This window comes from Sciurus carolinensis, chromosome 18 (assembly GCF_902686445.1).
Source record: "Sciurus carolinensis chromosome 18, mSciCar1.2, whole genome shotgun sequence".
In the NCBI taxonomy this organism is placed as follows: Eukaryota; Metazoa; Chordata; class Mammalia; order Rodentia; family Sciuridae; genus Sciurus; species Sciurus carolinensis.
In genome coordinates this window covers 13,942,535-13,961,795 of record NC_062230.1, presented here as the reverse complement: position 1 = coordinate 13,961,795, position 19,261 = coordinate 13,942,535, and the positions used below count along the sequence as shown (strand labels likewise).

At 61.4% G+C, this 19,261-nt stretch overlaps 2 protein-coding genes across 4 annotated transcripts in view; one reads left to right on the top strand and one right to left on the bottom strand.

The window, feature by feature from the left end:
• Positions 1–242: 242 nt before the first annotated feature.
• Positions 243–8,211, top strand: Lfng (LFNG O-fucosylpeptide 3-beta-N-acetylglucosaminyltransferase). Of its 2 annotated transcripts, none has more exons than XM_047533543.1 (8): positions 243–727; positions 4,917–4,965; positions 5,331–5,430; positions 5,517–5,667; positions 5,804–5,889; positions 6,282–6,447; positions 6,777–6,862; positions 7,050–8,211. In XM_047533543.1, the coding sequence occupies exons 1-8, from the start codon at positions 299–301 to the stop codon at positions 7,114–7,116; spliced, it is 1,134 nt and encodes a 377-aa protein (XP_047389499.1). In that variant the 5' UTR covers positions 243–298; the 3' UTR covers positions 7,117–8,211. The 2 variants fall into 2 exon arrangements, with proteins under 2 accessions (XP_047389499.1, XP_047389498.1); XM_047533542.1 differs by having other exon boundaries at positions 5,517–5,670.
• A 7,100-nt stretch (positions 8,212–15,311) lies between these two features.
• Ttyh3 (tweety family member 3) overlaps positions 15,312–19,261 on the bottom strand; it is a 28,403-nt gene continuing 24,453 nt past the window's right edge. For both annotated transcript variants that reach the window (XM_047533624.1, XM_047533625.1), the window contains one exon: positions 15,312–18,352. Coding sequence is in view for 1 of the 2 variants with exons in the window: in XM_047533625.1 (XP_047389581.1) it covers positions 18,278–18,352 (75 nt within the window). In the remaining variant the exon portion in view is untranslated. The remainder of the gene's footprint in view (positions 18,353–19,261) is intronic.

Here is a 19,261-nt window from a genome sequence, read left to right as displayed (position 1 = left end):
GCGGCCGGCGGGGGCAACCCAGAGGGGCGTGCTTGCACGTGCGCAAGGGGGCGGGGCCGGAGCGCCCGCCCGGCCGTTCCCAGCCCCCTGCCGCGGGCCCACGTGGGCGCAGCCGGGCTGGGGGTGAGGGGGGAGTGACCTGCAAAGCCCCGCCCCAAGGCCCGAGCCACTGAGCGATCGGGGGCGGGGCCGGGCGGGGAGGTTAAGAGCGCTGGGCGCTGGTGGCTTGTAGCTGGACGGCGCCGCGGGATCGGGACGTCGGCGGGAGCAGAGGAGGGCGCGTAGCGCGGCCCCCACCATGCTCAAGCGCTGTGGCCGGCGCCTGCTGCTGGCGCTGGCGGGTGCGCTGCTTGCCTGCCTCTTGGTGCTCACCGCCGACCCGCCGCCGTCCCCAGTGCCCGCCGAGCGCGGCAGGCGCGCGCTGCGCAGCTTGGCGGGACCTGCGGGGGCAGCCCCAGCGCCCGGGCTGGTGGCGGCGGCGGCTCCTAGAGCGCTCGCCCGTGAGGTGCACAGCCTGTCCGAGTACTTCAACTTGCTGACTCGCGCGCGCAGAGACGCGGGCCCGTTGTCCAGGGGTGTTCCCCGCCCCGCGGATGGCCACCCGCGGCCCCTGGCAGAGCCGCTGGCGCCCCGCGATGTCTTCATCGCGGTGAAGACCACTAGGAAGTTTCACCGCGCGCGCCTGGACCTGCTGTTGGAGACATGGATCTCTCGCCATAAGGAGATGGTGAGCCCCAGCGGCCTGGTGGGGCAGGGTCGTCGTCCCTCCAGCTGGTGACCGTGTCCGATTGGGGTCAGGCTGCGTTCCTGTCCAGCCACGGAACTATCTATCTGGGGGCCGGTGACACAGATCCATCCCCTTCGGGCCCAATTTGCCCTCTGGAGGCCACTCTTCCACACAGCCGTGGAAATGTCCGAGGGAGGCCCCAACTCCAGCTCCAGTTCCAGGGCTCTGGATGACCGCACCGACCCGACAGCAATCTCCAGTGCTTGGGATCGATTCCCTGGGATGCTTGCCCCCCAAATGCTGAATTGATTTCGTATTGATTGTCCCCAAACGTCCGAAGCAGACCTTAAAGGGTAATCCACCCTGGACTGGGACCATTCTCCAGTAGGAAGGCGCTAACCTTGACAGTGAAGAGAGAGCATAGGCTCCCTGGGCACAGGGCCAGGCCACTTCTCATCCCAACTTGTTACTCGTAGGGTTCAATCACTGGTGACTGGGGGACTTGGGAGTATATCTCAGAAGAAAGAGAGCCCTGGTTTGGGAGTCTGTGCCAAGACCCTTTCCCCACAGTGCAGGAGGCCATGAGGCCTGGAATCTTGGACTTAGTTCCCCCAATTGGGCATAGACTCCTTCACACCATAAAGACACACCCCTCTTTGAAAATGTCCCCGGAGGCTACTGCAGGACGGTTGGGTTGGGCGGGGAAGGGGAAGAGTGTGAGGCCTGAAGAGCGCAGTGGGGGAACGAGCCCAACTGGGGAGGCTTAGGGAAGTGTGATGTGAAGGTGGGTGCTCAGAGAAGACCCCATGTCCCTTCCTCCCTGTTCAAGTCCTAGAGATCCAGGGCATTCTCTTTTGGGGTAGAGTGGGGTAGCGGGAGGACCCTGGTAAGCTCCTCATGGGGCTAGCAGGCAGGGTCCTATCTGATCTTGGCTGGGGAGGGGCCCTGGGAACCCCATGGCATCCTCCTGGGAATCAGGCATCCCTTTCCCAGGGGCTCAGCAGGCTGGCAGGAGGGGGCAGCGGGGGCCATGGGTTTTGTTTAGTGGCTGGGCCGTTAGGATTCCCAGCGCCGGGCGGCTCTCAGGCCGGCCCCATGGGCAAGGTAACAAAGCCCCTTTCTCCAGCCGAGAAAGGCGTCGGGCCTCTTGTGTGCAGCTATGCGCTCCATGGGAACCGCCGCTAGCACGCTGGCCACTCAGGTTGCCTGGCGATGAGGGGGCCTATGAACCCCCCCATCTCTGACTGACAGCCCTTGTGGGGCACCATCCCTGAGCCAGGCATATCACCACCCCCCAGCACTTGGCCTTCCTGCTGTGTGACCTTGGGCATCATTCAACCCCCTCTGGGCTGCTGCCAGGTTTGAGCCCCTCTCATGTTGGAATTTAGGGACTTTGTCCAGCTGGGGGACAGTCAGAGTCTTAGGTACCGGTCTCACTGGGCTGGGTAATCTTGATGAAGACCTTGGTCTCTTTATCTCTGAAATGTAGGAGACACTACCTTTCCAATAGGCAGTGTTGCAAGGGAGAACTGGTCCAAACTGGAGGCATGGGGAGCCCAGGAAGCATCACTCCACTGGGCCCCCAGGCCCCCGTTGAAGGATCCCTTCACCCAGGAGAGGCTGAGTCTGCCCCAGAGTCAGCTCATGTGCATGTGGCTAGCAGATCCCCTCTCGTGGTATGTCTGGTCAGGGGTCCTGGAACTTGCAGCAAAGGGCCCACTTCCCCAGCCTGCAGGATGACTCAGACCCGTCTGACAGAGACACAGAAGCTGTGTGAGCTGGGTGGCATCTGCCCACTTGGGGTGGGGGGGGGAGGCTTCCTGGAGGAGGTGCCATTTGAACTAGAGTGAGTCAAAATTGCCCAGGAAGGGAAAGTCAGGCATTGCCACCCCAGCCATGGACTGTGCAAGAAATGACCAGCCACTGGAGGGCTGGGGTGGGGGCGCTGGCCAGCCAGGGCCATGTGCTGATGGGTCCAGAAGTTGGGGTAAGGAACCTGGCCTCTGCCCGCCCACTCCTCCCCCACCCACCCAGGAGCGCCAGGCTGCAGCGGCTGCCACCACCCGGCCACAATGGTTGGGGGAGAACTTGGCATCCTGTGTTTCTTTGAATCTCGGCTCCAGGCTCCAGGAACAATGCCGCTTCCTGTGGGTGTCCTCCCCCCTCCCCACCCCCTGCTTGCCCTGGTCCAGCCCTGCGCCCTTGCTGCCCCATCTCCCTCCTTCGGGGAATTTGGGGGACCGCTGGGGGGAGCGTAGGTCCCTGGAAGACAGGCACTTCTAGCACCACCTCTGCCCATGGGTATGAACAGATCTGGTGCCTGCGTCTCTCTGGCCTCAGTCTCCCCAATCGTACACGAGGTGGTGCTGATCCCCACTTCTGAGGGTCTTTAGGGAGAGGAAAAGGCAGAGGTGATCCCCAGCACTTTGCTCCTCAATGAGCTGTTGCGCCCATTTTCCAGAGAAGGAAACCAAGTCTGAGCAGGGGGTGAGGCCTATGGCTGCAGCTCCTGTCTCCTCCTTTCTTGTTGCTGTGGGGAGACAGGAGGTGCAGCACCCCCACACCTCACAGCCCTGCCCCTTGAGGGCAGTTCTCCTGGAGGCTGCCCTTCTCCTGAGCTGAACAAAGGTGACTTTAATCTCCGTAGCCTTGGGCTGGGTTTTTAGAACACCGCCGAAGCGCGGGAGAACAGGCCTCGCTTGATCTCATTAAGAAAGCATTTTGCTTTTAATCCAGCGGCACAGCGGAGCGTCTGCACGGGCCGGCCCTCTCCACCTCCCACGGCATTCCTGGACTGAGATGCTGGGGCGCGGGCGGGGGGCTGGGTGCGAGTCTGTGCGTGCGGGCTGCCCGAGGTGCATGCAAGCAGAAGGTATAGACTGCACCTGCGCTGCCCGTAGCTCTGGGCCCATGATCTGCAACTTGGGGCCTCACCCAAGCATGTGTCTGGGTCTGGGGTCAGGCCAGGAGCTGGGGCTGCCCAGGTGGGCTGTGCAAACCCTCCTGGCTTGGGGGTTCCTGGGCTGCTGGGTATGTACCGTGCTCCAGGCCTGCACACACTGGACCTGTTTGTACATGGCAGGAAACAGATCTGGTGGGTGTCGGGGGGCCCTGTTGTCTGCTCAGAGCATCCCCCAACTGCTCCAGGCTTGCACTCAGCCGTGCCAGGGTGCGGCGGGTGGCACGCGCTGGGCGGGCCGGCAGAGGAAGGAACATTCCTCCCCGTGTGCCGACCGGCCCAGGCGGGCGCCGGCAGCTCCTGGCCCCACCTAGCGGCCCCCTCCTCTTCCGCAGAGCAATCCTGGCAGGGGGTGGCCCTGTGCCGGCAGGTGGAGTCTTGCTATGGCCATGGGCAAGGTTCTCGGAGCGGGCTTCCTTGTCTGAGCAGCAGGAGGGGTGCCAAGTGCCAGGCTGCACAGGCACTGGGGATAGGAGCCTTTCCTGCCGGCACCCCACTCCCCGACGGTGACTTTAGAACCTCAGTGGTGCTTTGGCTCAGAGGGTAACCTGCTCAGCTGGTCACACCGCAGGGGGCTGGCCTCAAGGCCCAGTCCAGAGGGCTGTCTTGCTGGTGGCCACACCCCTGCCTGGGGACCTCTGGCCCAGCCCGGCCCAGTTAACCAGGCCAGCTGTATGGTAATGACAGCGCGGCCACTCCTGCTTAACTCGGCCGAGTTAAGGCCGGCCCTGCGCCCCTCGCCACTCAGCCCAGGACAAAGCTGGCCGACGGTGTCTGGTGATTCATCCTCCCTCCCGGCCCTTTGTCTGCCAGGGTTTGGCAGCCGCCCAGTGGAGGCCTTTGTCCCCAACCCAAGTGACTGAGACTTGGCTTCCCAAAGCCGACCTCCTCCGCCTCCCTCCCACCCCCGCCCCCCGCCCCTCAAAGTCAGCAGGCCGGGCCCTGTGTCAATAAGGGTGTGTGCCCCGGCCAGGTGCACTGAGCCCAGCGGGCTGAGAGCCGGTTACCTGGCGGTGGGTGGGGCGCCCACCTGGCTCGTGCCTCACAGCTGCCTAGGCGACCTTGGGCCCAGCTGTCGAGGCTGGGGTGAGGCCCCAGCCCAGCTGCGCCTGGATGAGTGGGGAGTGGGTGTCCTGATCTGCCACCACAGAACCCCAGGGTGCCCAGCCCTGCTCCTGTGACCCAGTAGGGCGGAGAGCTGCGGGCTCACGGTTGTGTCTTTACTTCCAGACATTCATCTTCACCGACGGGGAAGACGAAGCACTGGCCAGGCACACGGGTGAGCCCTGGGCTGCGGAGGGAGGAGCCAGCCTCCATCCCAGCAAGCCTTTCCCCTGCCGGCTTCCTCCCCACCCCGGGCCAGAGAGTCACAGCCTTCAGGACTGGAAGGGCAGTTTACTCAACAGGCTTGCTCAGAGCCCCGCCCCACTACTCCAGGGCCCCCTAATTCTCATGCAAATGAGGCCCTTTCAGCCCCTGGGGTCCCTTTGAGCCAAGCAAGCGGCAGCAGGTGGCGGGTACTGGGAAAAACCTGGCTGAATGGGCAGGGGCGGTGCGCTGGGGTGGGGGCTGGGCTGAGGGAGGGGCCACAGCCCCGAGCCAGGGTGGAGCCCCAGGCCCACTCTCGGCCCTCCTCACCCACAGGCAACGTGGTCAACACTAACTGCTCGGCAGCCCACAGCCGCCAGGCTCTGTCCTGCAAGATGGCCGTGGAGTACGACCGCTTCATCGAGTCCGGGAGGAAGTGAGTTGAGCCCAGGAGCCCCGCCACACCCACGCCCTGGCAGCACCCACCCTGGCCGGCTCTTGATGGCCCTGCCTTGCCTTCAGGTGGTTCTGCCACGTGGACGATGACAACTACGTCAATCTGCGGGCCCTGCTGAGGCTGCTGGCCAGCTACCTGCACACCCAGGATGTCTACATTGGCAAGCCCAGCCTGGACCGACCCATCCAGGCCACAGAGCGGGTCGGCGAGAACAAGGTGGTGCGTGTCCCCCTCTCCGCTGCCCCACGTCACACACACCACACACCGGGGTGATGGGTGTCGGGGAGGCCGAAGGTGGCTCTGCAACCTCGGGGACCCCACCCCAATCTCATGTCGTCTTCCACCCTCCTAGCGCCCCGTGCACTTCTGGTTTGCCACTGGTGGGGCTGGCTTCTGCATTAGCCGTGGGCTGGCCCTGAAGATGAGCCCATGGGCCAGGTAAGCACCCTGCACGGGTGACTCCACCAAGTTGTCCTGGGTCCTAAGGTCTCCTGCTGTGGGGCCTGAGTTGGTACATTTCCCAGCCGTGGGGAGTTTCCAGCCTCCTGTGCCACACCACCTGCCTCCCACCTCCCCTCCCTTCTCCCTGGGTAATGGAGGTGGATGCATTTACAGTCTTTCCCCCCATGTCTGTCCACCCTGCTCAGAGCAGGCACCCTTGGGCAGGACCCTTCCGGTGCCAGAACCCCCCAAATCAGAACCATAGGCAGCAGAGCGGTGCAGAGTGCGGGCAGAAGTGGCCTGGACGGAGCATGGGCAGGCTGCCCTGCCCCTTTCTGAGCCCAGCCCCCACCCCCGCTCACTCAGGGCCTTTCCTTTCTCTCCCACAGCGGTGGCCACTTCATGAGCACGGCTGAGCGGATCCGGCTGCCCGACGACTGCACCATCGGCTACATCGTGGAGGCCCTGCTGGGCGTGCCCCTCATCCGCAGTGGACTCTTCCACTCTCACCTGGAGAACCTCCAGCAGGTGCCTGCCTCTGAGCTCCACGAGCAGGTGCGCCAGCTCGGGGAGGGATGAGCAGGTAGAGGGGGAGGTACAGGTGCGAGAGGGAGGAGCAGGGTGGGGCCACCGCTCTAAAGTGGACGCGATGGGGTGTGGAGACGCCCCCACAGCATGGACATCAAGCTGTTCACACGAGGGGACGGACCTCTGTGCCTGGGGGTCTTTGCCCACATCCGTAGATATTTTCTTACTTACTTAGACTCACTCGGACTTCATTCCTGGGGTGTCAGAGCAGGCACCCTTGGCCGGGCAGGGCTGTCTCTTCATCTGGAGCCTAGGGACACCACGGCCCCCCAGCATGGCTGCCTCTCCCCCCACAGGTGACTCTGAGCTATGGCATGTTTGAAAACAAGCGGAATGCCGTCCACGTGAAGGGACCCTTCTCCGTGGAGGCTGACCCATCCAGGTGGGCTTGCAGAGGGTGCCTGGGGGTCCGACAGACCTGGCACTGGGTGTCTCTGAGCAGCCTCACTATTAGAGGTGTCCCTGGAGCCCCACCTTCTCAGGGTGGAGTGGGCCCCCACGGCTGGGTCTGCAAGGTGTGCTTGGCACCCCCACCCCACACAGACCAGCCCTCTACTCTGTCCCCACAGGTTCCGCTCCATCCACTGCCACCTGTATCCGGACACACCCTGGTGTCCCCACACTGCCATCTTCTAGCAGCCGCGGCTGAGCCCTCGTCCCTGGGTGCCCCTGGTATCCAAAGGGCCCAGGGACCCCTCTTGTACTGTCCTGTCCATGGCATTTGATCGGTGTTGCCTGTGTGTCTGTGTGTGTGTGTGTGTGTGTGTGTGTGTGTGTGTGTGTGTGTGTTGCGGGCCGCCTGCGCAGTAGACTGCTGGGCAGTCCTGCTCTGCAGGAGCCTGCAGAAGTGCCTCTTGTTCACCTTTCCCTAGGGGGAAAGGGTCACTCGGGGGACAGTCCTGTTGTTAATGTTTTGGAATCTCTGTAGCCCTGGGCTCGAGGCTCCTCTGCAAGGTGATGATGTGGGTGCCTCTTCTGCTGAGCACAGACCTTGTGCTCAGGGTACCAGCGCCCTGCAATTCTGGCCCCTACCTGGAGCCCCCAGGACAACCGAGCCATGCTCAGTGCAGGAGAAGCTGGTTTTGGGGAGAGGCCCAAGCCCCCTCCTCTGATGATCTCTGACCTGGGCACCGAGGCTCAGAATAGCAGCAGCTGCCCGGGGGCCCCAGTGGCTTTTCAGCTGATGAACAGTGCACCCCTTCCATTCCTTCTGGGTTGGAGGTCCTCCTGGCCCCCTTGAGGTCCTGCCTTTGTCTCCCCAAGATTGGGGGGTCAGAGCATTTTATCTCCTCTCCAAAGCAGAGAGAATGTCGCCCACAGTGGGCGTGTCTGTAAATATCGTGACAGTATTTTTTTACTGTGCTCTTTTTGGAAGGGGGTGGGTGATAGGGGGTCTGGTTTTTGTTTTGTTTTGTTTTGAGGGGCGGGCGGGAAAGGGCCTTATTTTAACTTTTCTGTGGATCAGAAAAAGCAGAAGCCAAACTTGGGAACTTCTTTACTTGTAAAGCTGACCTGGGAATGTCCAGCGCTATGTATTATGCCTTCCAGTATCTGGAATCCCCCACCCCGTCCCTGCCCACCAGGCCCAGGGGCTCACCTGGTCCTGGGTGGGTTTTTTATCCTCTTCGCAAAGACATAGCTAGGAAAGCGGATGATAAGGGAAAAGCTCTCAGGGAACTGAAGTATTGTTGCTATGGTGACGTCTTTTTGCTGTCAATAAAGGTGCTTTTTGCAGCAGCTCTAGATCCTGCTCTTGCCTGGGAGTTAGGCCTGAGCCCTCCACTCCTGGAGGGGCTCCAGGGGGCTGGGGGGGCATCAGGTCAGGGGAGGGTAGGCCTGGCTTGCTCCACAGTGGGTGGGTAGGTAGAAGGCCCTACACACTAACTATTTTGGAAGGAAATTTGGGACCAAAATAGTGACTAGCTGGGACCAGAGAGGTGAGACCAATATAGAGTGGTTGATGGTGGGCAGGCACTGTGCTTCCTGGAGGGAATTGTTGGGGCTGCTGGGGGCTACAGGAGCCAACCAGGGGGGCAGCTCTGATGCCCTGGACCCTCAACCTATGCTGGCCTGGCACTGGCCTGGCCTGGGAGGAGCCCAGTTATCCCTGCAGAAGAGATGACTACTGTGACCAGGTCTTGAACGTCATCCATCTTCACCCCCATCACAAACCCAGAGTCCCCCTAGACTCTGAGCAGGTGATGTCCAAGGCCAGGCAGTCAGGTGCTGGGGTGGGGGTGGGACGCAGCCTCCCCACCCACTGCTAACTGCCCCTGGCCAGCTGCCTCAGCTCACCTGCCCAGGGGAGCTTGGAGGAGTCCTCAGATGGGGCACTGCCTCCTGGGGCTGCTTCCCAGACTGGGCCTGTGACAGTGCCTCCCCCCCCACCCCCACCCCCGTGTCACACACACATTTCAACAGGTCCCAAGAGCTGGGAAGGATTCAGGCCCTTGTTTGTAAAGAAGGCCACTCTGCAGTGGCCTTTGTTCCTCAATCCACTCAGTTGAGGGCTGAGCTGGCCGCCAGCTGGGGAACCCCCATCCCTTCAGTGCCCGGAGACTGGCTGGGCCTGGCTGCTGTCCCCTGCAGGTGCTTGTTCATCCCCTGCCTCACCTGGGGCTCCAGTCCCCCCTTCCTGCTGCTTCTCTACCACACTCTGAAAGGTGTTCCCACCCCTGACCCACCAGAGACCTGTGCCAGCCCCACCACCAGGCTCAGCACCTGGTGGGCTGGGTGGCCTCTCCTCAGCCCTTTGCTTTTGGCTGCTGCTGCTGCTGACCTGGAACCACTGGCCAGGGCCTGACCCTGCCTTGGCCTTGTGCTGCTGAGTCAGCAGAGTGGTTTCCAGAGGCCTCAGCAGCTGCCTGAGTATGAGCAGTGACTTGGAAGGGGGAGAGGAGAGCCCCTCACCACCTCGTGTCCGATCCCCTCAGGGGCGCCCCCTGACTCAGCTGCTGTTGTCCCTCAGTACCAATCATGTTTCCAAGGGACGGAGCAGGGCTCGCCTGGACAAGGAAGGCAACACTTGTGGTGGGGGGCGGGCACTACAGAACAGGCTGTGGGCACAGCCTGGCCTCCTTCCTTCCGGTGAGTCAGGCTTGGGGCTTTCTGTCGCGGCCCCCACACCACCTCCTGCAGCCTGTGTGGGCCCTTCTGCAGGGCCGGCAGACCCAGGCGCGAGGTGCGGCTGGGCGCAGGCCCTGCTGGGGCAGGTGGAGTCCACCTCAGCGTTGAAGTCATAAGTCATCATCATCACAGCTGGCGCAGATGTCCCTGAGAGGCCAGGAGCAGGGTGGAGAGGTTGCCCTGCAGGCTCGGCCTCTCCATGTGAAAAGGGGGTGAATGTAGTGCCCAGGGAGGGGGGTCCGGGGACACACAGCCCAGCAGCCTCGGCCTTTCTCCCAGGGAGAAGCCAAGGGGAAAGTGGCTCCCCTCAGAAGGGGAGCAGCAGAGGGACCCTCCACTACAGGTGGTGAGCCGGCCAGGAGCTCTGCTTTCCTCAGGTTCCTTCTGGGGCCAGCTAAGCCCCACCTGCTGGTGGCTCATCACTACCAAGGTACACACCGGCTCCGGGCTGGTGGGAAAGGGTCCTGGCTGGCCCTGCCTGGCATTCCCGCTTCCAAAGTGTCAATCATTTGTGGGGCTTTCAAAAGTAAAACTGCAACCTGCAGTGGGGGGCGGGGGTGCAGGGCGCTCGGCCAGGATGGCAGGACTCGGCCCCCACCCCCGGCTTCCGCTTTTTCAGTCAAGTGCAGAGTCAGGTGGGGGAGAGGGTGCTGGGGTGGGGCCCCTCCCTGCTCAGTTTAAATGAACCCTCCTCCCCCGGGTTTATCAGGGCTGACTTCCCGGAAGAAGCACCTCAGCTGACGTGAGCCCTTGTAAAGACCTGGTGGAGCTGGGGAGCTGCGTGGGGAGCGGGGGTTCCAGCTCAGCATAGTGCTGAGGGAGCTGAGGCAGGGAGGCCGTGAGCAGTACAGTGACTCCGTGACTCCAGCCGAACGTGCCTTTCCCTGAGGCTCCCAGGCAGCAGAGCCAGGCCCTACCGGTGGCTTCCGCAAACTGGGTCAGAGAGGTACCAGGGCCAGACCTGTCTTTTTGTCAGACCGATTGACCAGTCCTACTGCCACCCAAGGCCCATCTGCCCACCCCAGCCCCAACCCTTCTAAGTGCCCCATTTCTGAGCCCAGGGTCAGACGTAAGAAGACACTTGGTGGCCTTTAGAAGGAACCTAGATGCTGAGAGTTCCCTCGCCTTGGCCCCAATAGTCCCTGAAGTCTGGTGGCTCAGTGCAGTGGTGCTCCTCCCTGAGTCCCTACCCACAAGAGGATACATCCCTGGATCTCCCATCACAGTGCTTGGGTGCCGTCTGGTGGCAACTGCTGGTGGCTTCTATCCCAGTCTGAATCCCACCTTTCCTGGGACCCTCACCTGGGTCCAGGGGTGCAGCCCAAGGGGCAGGAATGTTTCCCACTGCAGCTTCTGCTCACTCTTCAGAGTTCACTGCACAGCCCTGAATGTGTTCGCCCTCATCTGGTGGGAACAGCAGCGGGCAGGCTGGAACCAGCGGGTGGAGCAAGCCCCAGGCCCACTCCTGCCACCTTTGGCGCCTGGTCTCGGGTCTGGTTTTGCAAGTGTGAAGTGCCTGGCATACTCGACAGTGGCCACTCCCTTCGTCTCCAAGTGACAACTGAGTCACACCACACCTCTGAGTAATGTGGGGCTGCAGACTCTCCTCCGCCAGTCACTGCAAACTGGGGAGGTCCACCGGTCTCTCCTCCTCCAAGGACCCAGCGCCCCCTGCTGGGCACTTGCCTTCCATGCATCTCACCAAGGAGCTTCTCTCCCAGTGACATCCAGACCGGCCACCCTTTCCCTCACTGGGGGACCCACAGCACAGCTCAGTGTAAACCCCACCTGGGAGCACCTCAGCTGCCGCCGCCATGGGTGTCCACAGAGTCACTTGCCCTTGTCTCTGACTGCTGTTTCCCATGCCCATTTTTGGAGGGGTGGGGTGGATAGGTACTGGGGATTGAACCCAGAGGTGCTCTGCCACTGAGCTATGTCCTCAGCCCTTTTTATTTTGAGACAGGGTCTTGCTAAGTCGCTGAGGCTGGCCTCGAACTTGGGATCCTCCTGCCTCAGCCTCCTGGGTTCCTGGGATTACGGGTTCGGACCACTGCAGGTGGTACCTTCTCCAGCCTTGGTGTTCCCAGTTCTTCCCACACCCTGCCCTCCCTCTCCTGGATGGATGGTCACTCTCCATGCCTTCCTTGCTCCACAGCCCTGGCCCTCACCCTGTGGGCCTCCTGTGCTGCTCTGCTCCACCTCCAGTTTGTCCAGCTCTCCCTTTGATACCCTGGCCCCAGGGATCCCTTCACCTCCTGTTGAGGACTTGTCCTCATCCAGCTGAAATGTCTCAGTCGGGCATGGCAGGCCAATCTCCTTCTCTGCGGCAGCTCCTGCTTCACCCACCTGGGCCAACCCCGCACCTGGACCTGCTCACACCTGGCCTGTCACCTTCTCTAGGTAGCTGTGGTAGCCTAGTCTCCCTTTCAGTTCCAGACCCTGGACCTCAGGGCCAACCCCACGTGTCCCTCCCCCTCAAACACACCCTTCCTCCCAGCCTGGCTCTCTGACGACCTTGCTTCCTCTTTCCTGGGCCCCCGCCTCCCCCACGTGCCTGCACCATGCTGACTGGCAGGCCCTCCACCTGCCCTGCGTCCCTCTTGGGCACCTCCACCATCACACCTCTGCCTGCGCTTCCCTCTGTCCGAGGGCGGCTCCCATCGGCCTTCCAAGTGTGCTGCTGCTTCCCACCTGGACGCGCACCACGCTCTCCTGGATCCCCGGACTCCCGCTATCAGACTGTTCTTCCGCTTCGCAGCTAAACTCCCAGAGGCCTGTGGCTCCTTGCGGCCTCCCATTCCAAGCTGTCCTGGACCAACTCTCGGGCCTCATCAGCCCTGTCTCTTCCAGGTCACATGTGGCATCCTGGTCATTGAATCAGGGTCCAGTCCTGGTCAACTCTGACCATCATCAGCAATGGACTGGGTCCTTCCTCCCTCCTCAACACGCTGTCCTGGGACTCCTCCTGCTGTTAGGTTGCCCCTAAGCCCCTCTTGCTGGTAGCCCCCTCTTCCCACAGACCTGAACCCTGGGCCCAGGCCCAGTCCTTGGTCCTTCTGTCCCCTCTCCTCACTCCCCCAGGGGTCTCACCCATGTAGCACCCGTACCAGAGACTCCACGGCCACTTCCAGCCCAGCGCTTTGCCCCAAGCCCGACGGAACGTGTTATCACCTCCCTAGTGTCAGGAAGACCCCCTAGGTCCACATGTCCAGATTGGACCTCTGACCTCCCTCCTACCCAAACCTGTTCCCTCACCAATTGTCCCACCTCAGCTTATGACAGTGCACAACCCAAATCCCACAGTAGACCCACCAGGAGGTGCTGTGGTGGCAGCTTCCGGCCTATGCCTTCTCACTACTCACTGCCCCTTGTGCTCCAGCTCCCACTGTGCCTGCATCATGACTGTGACTTCTTAATTGGTCTCTGGTTTCTGTTCTTGTCCCCTTCCCAACTCAGCAGCCAGAGTTAATGAATGTTGAAATGAACATTTAATATTCCAGTTAAAATGAATGTTAGGTCAGCTCACTCTGCTTAGACCCTCCACGGCTCCCACCTCACTCAGGATAAATGTCGCAGACCTTATGAGGCCCACAAGACATTTCGAGATCTCCCCACTCTGACCACACTCCTCTTACTCCCTCTGCTCCAGCCACTTCACCACCTGGCTTGACCCACCAGGCAGGTGTCTGCCTCAGGGCGTTTGCACTGACCGCTGTCTTCCTGGAACCCTCTTTCCTCACATTGCCTCAAGGTAAGATTCTATGATGAAAGATGTCCACATCCTAAACCCAGAATCTGTGAATATGATATTCTACATGGCAAAAGGCAACCAGATGAGATGACTCTGGATTATCTAGGTGGACTGGATGTAATCACAAGGGTCCTCAGGAGAGGGACGCAGGAGGCACTGTTGGAATAAGAGATCTGCAGGTGCTGCTGGCTTCGTGGAGGGAGGAAGGCGAGCGGCCATGGATGCAGTGTACTTCATGAGCCGGAAAAGGCAGGAGATGTGCTCTTCCCGGGTCTCCTTTCTAGAGCCCCAGGAAGAAAACAGTCCTGTGGACAATGGCTTAAAAGTCCAGGGAGGGCCAGGTGCAGTGGATCATGCCTGTAATCCCAGTGGCTTGAGAGACTGAGGCAGGAAGATCACAAGTTCAAAGCCAGCCTCAGCAACTTAGCAAGGCCCTAAGCAACTTAGCAAGACCCTGTCTCTAAAGAAAGAACGAAAAGGGCTGGGATGTGGGTTAGTGATTAAATGTCCCAGGGTTCAATCCCTGGTACCCGCCCCGCAACAAAGAAGAGCCCAGAAAGGCTCTGACCTCCAGATCTGCTACCATAGCACAGTGTGTTTGAAGTCAAGTGCGTCTGCAGTCATTTGTTACAGCAGCAGTGAGGGCCACATACATCCCAGCTCCAGTCTCTCCTCCACAGTGACTATGATATTCTACATGGCAAAAGGCAACCAGATGAGATGACCTGCAGATCTCTTATTCCAACAGTGCCTCCTGCCTCCCTCTCCTGAGGACCCTTGTGATTACATCCAGTCCACCTAGATAATCCAGAGATAGCTAGATAATCTAGATAATCCTTCAAGGCTCTTCCTGACTTTTGAAAATCACACCTGTACCACCCACCCTTCACCCCTTCACCCAGGTCTTCCCAGGTTGGGCCACACACACACCAAAGGCCATCTTGTCTGACGGGAGTATGAGCTGACCAGGGCCGAGCTCCTTGACCGCTTCATGGCTGCACCCAGCCTAGAGCAGTGTCTGGGCCTAACCCTGCTGGGGCAGCTGACGGTGACACGCCATCCCTGGTTAGGAACCAAGAGGATGGTTTTTACCTTCCCTGGGGGACTGAGGTCCCAGAATGCAGGACATGCCTGGGGACTTTCCTCATCCCTGGCTCTCACTCCAAGCCTGGGGCTGTCATGTCTTTTGGGCCCCTAAATCCAGATATCCCCAGGTCACTCTCCTTGTCTTGTGACACCAGAGCTGTGAACGCCTCCACCATGTGGCTCGGCACTCCTCCTCAGAGCTCACCTGCCCATTCACCCTGGTGGGTGCTGGAGCCAAAGATGTCTTCCGCTGGCCCGCCACCTGTGTTCCCAGGCTAGGGAGACAAATATCCCCCAACGTTCAGGGGGCCGGATGCCTGTTCGCGGGGTAGGTGGTGTTACCCACAGGGCTACGTGCAGATGGCCTGGGGCAACCACTTGGCCTCCCCAAGCCTTCTGCGAGCAGACCAGGAAAGCTCATTCCCGCCCACGGTGGGGTGGAGGCCCCACTGAGACTGTGCAGACCTCGAGACACCAGGAGCTGCCAGCAGGAAGAGAAGTGAGAGTCGTGACCCACCCGACTCCGACCTGGCCCCTGGGACCCTCCACCTGATTGTGCTGGCCCAGGCACTGTCACTTCTGCTGGAGCCTCTCATGACACTCCCCACCCCATGATTCTAGCAGTAGGCCGGCAAAGCCAGGTTTTCAGCCACATCCTGTCCCCACACTGTGACACTGCCCCAGCCACCAGCCAGGACCTGCCCAGGATGCAGGGCAGAGCTAACCCTGTGCCCTCCCCACATCCTCTGGCCTGGACGCGACTCTTCAGTCCTCCTCCAACCTGAGGCCCCGCTGCACAGTGGGCACACGGCTGCGCCACGCACAGCCCAGAGCAGGGACCCTCCAGAACAACTCAGGGAGAGAGGCCTGTCTTTTAAAATGTGTTTATTTTAAAACATGAAACCCAAGCTGAATAGAAACCACAGAAATTACATTGACGAGATTTTTAGTATTTGCCAGAAAAATAAAGTCCCCAAAGAAATAAAAATCAAACCCCAAACCCAGTTTTAAAAAACAAAAACACAGCGACAGTACACACAGCCATGGCCCTACAGAGGCTGAGGGGAAGCGCAGGGCTGGTCAGCTGGATGTTAGTTCACACGGGCGGGCGGGTGGGGCAAGATGCGGGCAGGAGCAGAAATCAAGAGGTAAGTCTTAACAAAATTATATATATATTTATAGTATAACAAATATAAAGGGATATGGTACACAACCATTATGGTTCAACACACAAAAAAAGATCCCACACTAAAGGCCCTGGTCACCTGGGGCTACCAACTGACCACACCCTCCTGGGCCGCCCGAGCTGGGACCGGTGGGGAGCGACGGTGCTTGGAAGTGGAATTGCATAGTGCGATGGGGTGGGTGGGCTCCAGGGCAAAGGTCGGGGACTGCTCCCAACCGGGTGTCCACTGCCCAAACCTTGCTCAGCCATGGGGAGGGCATGGAGGCCTGCGAGGGGTCCCATCAGCAAGTCTCCTGTCCCAGCTGGACTCTTCTGCTCCTCTGGCCAGGGACTGGGTCCTGGCTGGTGGCCAAGCCCTCTGCGGCCTCCCAGCCCCACAGGCTCCAGGACCCGAGGCAGGTGGGAGTGGCAGCCAGCAGGCAGCAGGTCCTGGCCTGGGGCCCCAGGTGGTGTGGGGATCGCTGGGATGGGGGTTGTCAGGAAAGCGGCACCAAAAACTCATAACAAAAATAAAACCAAAAGAGGAGCCGCTCCCTCCCTCAGCTGAGTTGGGGCGGGAGCCCCTTTCCCTTTCTTCAGCCTTGGTGAGAAGTCACAGACGGGCACACGCACACGACGGTCAGGATCCCAAGACAGCACAGGTTCACAGCCACGTCCGGGCAGCGCCCGCCTCTCATGCTATGCACATTCGCCTCGGGGCAGCGCGCAGCTGCGTTTGTGCTTCCGAGTGGCCCCAGAGCACACAGTGGGCACCCAGGCAGGGGTGCAGCACCTTCCTATGGACCCGGCCGGTCAGGCCCAGAGGAAAGACTGGGTGGGTTGGCTGTGGCCACACCTCGGTGGCCCCACAGGATCCCAGAATGAGGCCGAATGGGGCCAGAGACAGAGTCCCCTCCACTGAGGTTTGGTCATGCCTGGGGGGCTCAGATGCCCAGGCTTGGGGCCCTAGGCCCACTGACTCTGCTGCCCCACTCCACTTTTGGTCCCAGACACCAGCACAAAGAAGGGTTGGGGAGGAAGGGCAGGTGGTGGGCCCTCGCCCACAGAGGGGCGAGGACATTCCGCAGGAGGCAGCTGCCCTGCTCTCCACTCCCGCAGGATCAGAGGTCTGTAAACTGCCTCCACTGCAGGGCCTCCAACCACGGCCCCTGCACTGTCCAGCAGCCTCCTGGCTGCCCTGGGCCTTGGCACACAGGCCAGAGCCTGCACTGGATCTCGCCATCTGGGGCAGCTGGGTTGGGCTGGGCCAGGAGGGGCAGAACCTCCTAGTCCATCTGGGGAGGCCCCACCCTCCACACCGGAAGCACAGCAAACATCGTACACGAAAAGCCAGAAGCACCGCAGGGAAACCTTGTTCCCGCTTCACAGATAGGGAGACCGAGGCCGCTGGGACCTCAGCCCAAAGTGGGTGGGGTATCTGACCCCAAGAACTATCCTCCCGCCCAGGGAGGGGTCATCAGGCCCTTGGGGTGCCTGTTGTCTCGGCCATCCCCAGCAGCACCCCACAGAGAAAACGGCTCCTCCAGCCCTGGCTCCCAGCCAGCCGTCCTGGCCCTTGGCCCCAGGATAGGCTTGGGTCACGCTCGCTGGCTCTGGGTCAGCCGGGGCATCCAAGGAGGCTGGGAGTGAGGTTAGTGGTTAGTCCCAGGAGGGGCAGGCAGGGACCATGGGCACATTCACAGCCAGCTAAGGTCCAGCCCCTGAGGCTGGGCCCCAGGGACACGGTGCTGTCCTGGATGGAAGTGGAACTGAGGAGAGGAAAGGGGGCGGCGGGGGCCGCTCAGCCTGCCGCCCAGCCCGCCCTGGAGATGATGAACGTGGTTAGTGCAAAACCCAAACCAGAGGGAGCTGCCGAGTCTTTGGGACGGGGGAGGGGGTTTGGCACCAAGAGGGTGGCCAGCACTGGAGGCCAGTGACCCAGGCTCTGCACGGCACCTGCTGTCTGTGGAGAGCTGGGTAGGCGCTGAGGGAGAAAGCGAGGCTGGGCAGGAGGCAGAGGAAGGGCCTCCCTCGAGAGGCTCTGGGCAGCTGGCGGGAGGGGTGGGGTGGGCAGGCGAGCTGCGTGGGTGAGAAGGCAGGCGCCACAGACGCTGCAGAGGTGCACAGAGGGCCACGGGAGGGCCTGCTTGCGAAGATCACCTGTCCCTGTGGCCAGCGGTGCCAGGCAGAGAGCTCCTGTTGTGCCTGTGAACTAAGACGTGGTCCACAGAAGCATGAGGGCAGAAGCAGGGGAGGCCCCAGGGAGGCCAGCACTTGAGGGCCAGGCAGCGGACAGTCTGGAGGGCCACCTGCAGAGGGAGGGTGTGGGGACAGAAGCACCAGGGCTCAGTGAATCCAAGAAGGCAGAAGGATGCGGGAGTGGTGGCCAGGCAGGGCCAGGGTGGTGGTGACGGCCGTCCAGGTGCGTGTCCCCAGTCAGGGTGTGGGCCATGGCCCTCACTTTTCAACCTGACCCACAGCTCGTGCCGGGCACCTCTGTGCCCCCTGTGGGGAAGGGAGAGGGAAGGTGAGGGGCTGCAGATGCGCCCGGGCTGGCCTGGAGTGGCATGCAGAGGGTCCGGTGGGCGGCCACAGGTGGAAGCAGCAGTGCTGGCACAGGAGGGGTGGGACGATTGGCACGTGGGGCAGGTGGCTGACCGGTGTGCAGTCTAGTGCCCGCTGCCGCTGGAGTCAGGGCGAGGCTGGCTCGTGGCGAGGTATTTGGCTCTCATGCTGGAGGTGTACTGGAGGAGAGAGGGAGGGAGGGAGGGAGGGGTCAGCAGGGTCCCAGGCAGGGCCAGGGCAGCCAGAGGCCTCCTCGGCGTGGTCCTCAGCAGGATGAGCCAGAGCCAACTCTTGGGAGGCGGATGGGAGCACAATGCACAGCTGGCAGAGCCCTAAGAGAAGGGGCTGGGGGCCTGTATCGAGGACAGGATGCAGCTGAGGGAGCTGGTGGCCCCCGAGAGAAGTCCCCTCCCTTGGATCACATTCATCTCATCACCCCGCCCACACTGCTGGCATCTGGGCATCTGGTCAGGCAGAACTCTGCCACCCCTAGGAGTCACAGCACTCCGCAAACCCAGGACCTGAAGGTCACACACACGCCAGGCCAAGGCCTGCTTGGGGCAGGTCCTCCTGAGCCAGTTCACTGCTGGCAAGGCCCACAGGTATCAGGAGGCCCAGCCTCCAGCCCATGGTCACTCTGCCCTGTCACCCCAGGGAAGGAGGGACAGACACCCAGGCTGGAGTGCTGCTTCTGCCCACTCAGGTGGGAGACCAAACTGTGGGCCTCTCTGGTTTCAGTCAGGGACAGGGACAACTGGCCCTGCAGATGGCCTGCATAGCTTGGCCACCCTCACCCAACCAGAGCAGAGGCCTCAAGTAGCACATGTGTGCGTGCAAATGCGTGTGGCATGTGTGCTCAGTAGGAACACGCGTGGATAGGCAGGTGCTGAGACTGTGCAGGGCTTGCGTGCCCACAGTGGGGGCAAAGGTCGGCAGTGCTAAGGAGGCCTGGCTAACTCCACCAACCCAAAGTGGTCCTCATAGCCCCCAGAACCACAGAGAAACGCCCCCTGGGTCCCGGAGAGCCCTCCTGGAGCGCCTACAAGGTTTCGAGCAGCCTGTGAGGCGGCCAGAGCAGGGGAGGAGGA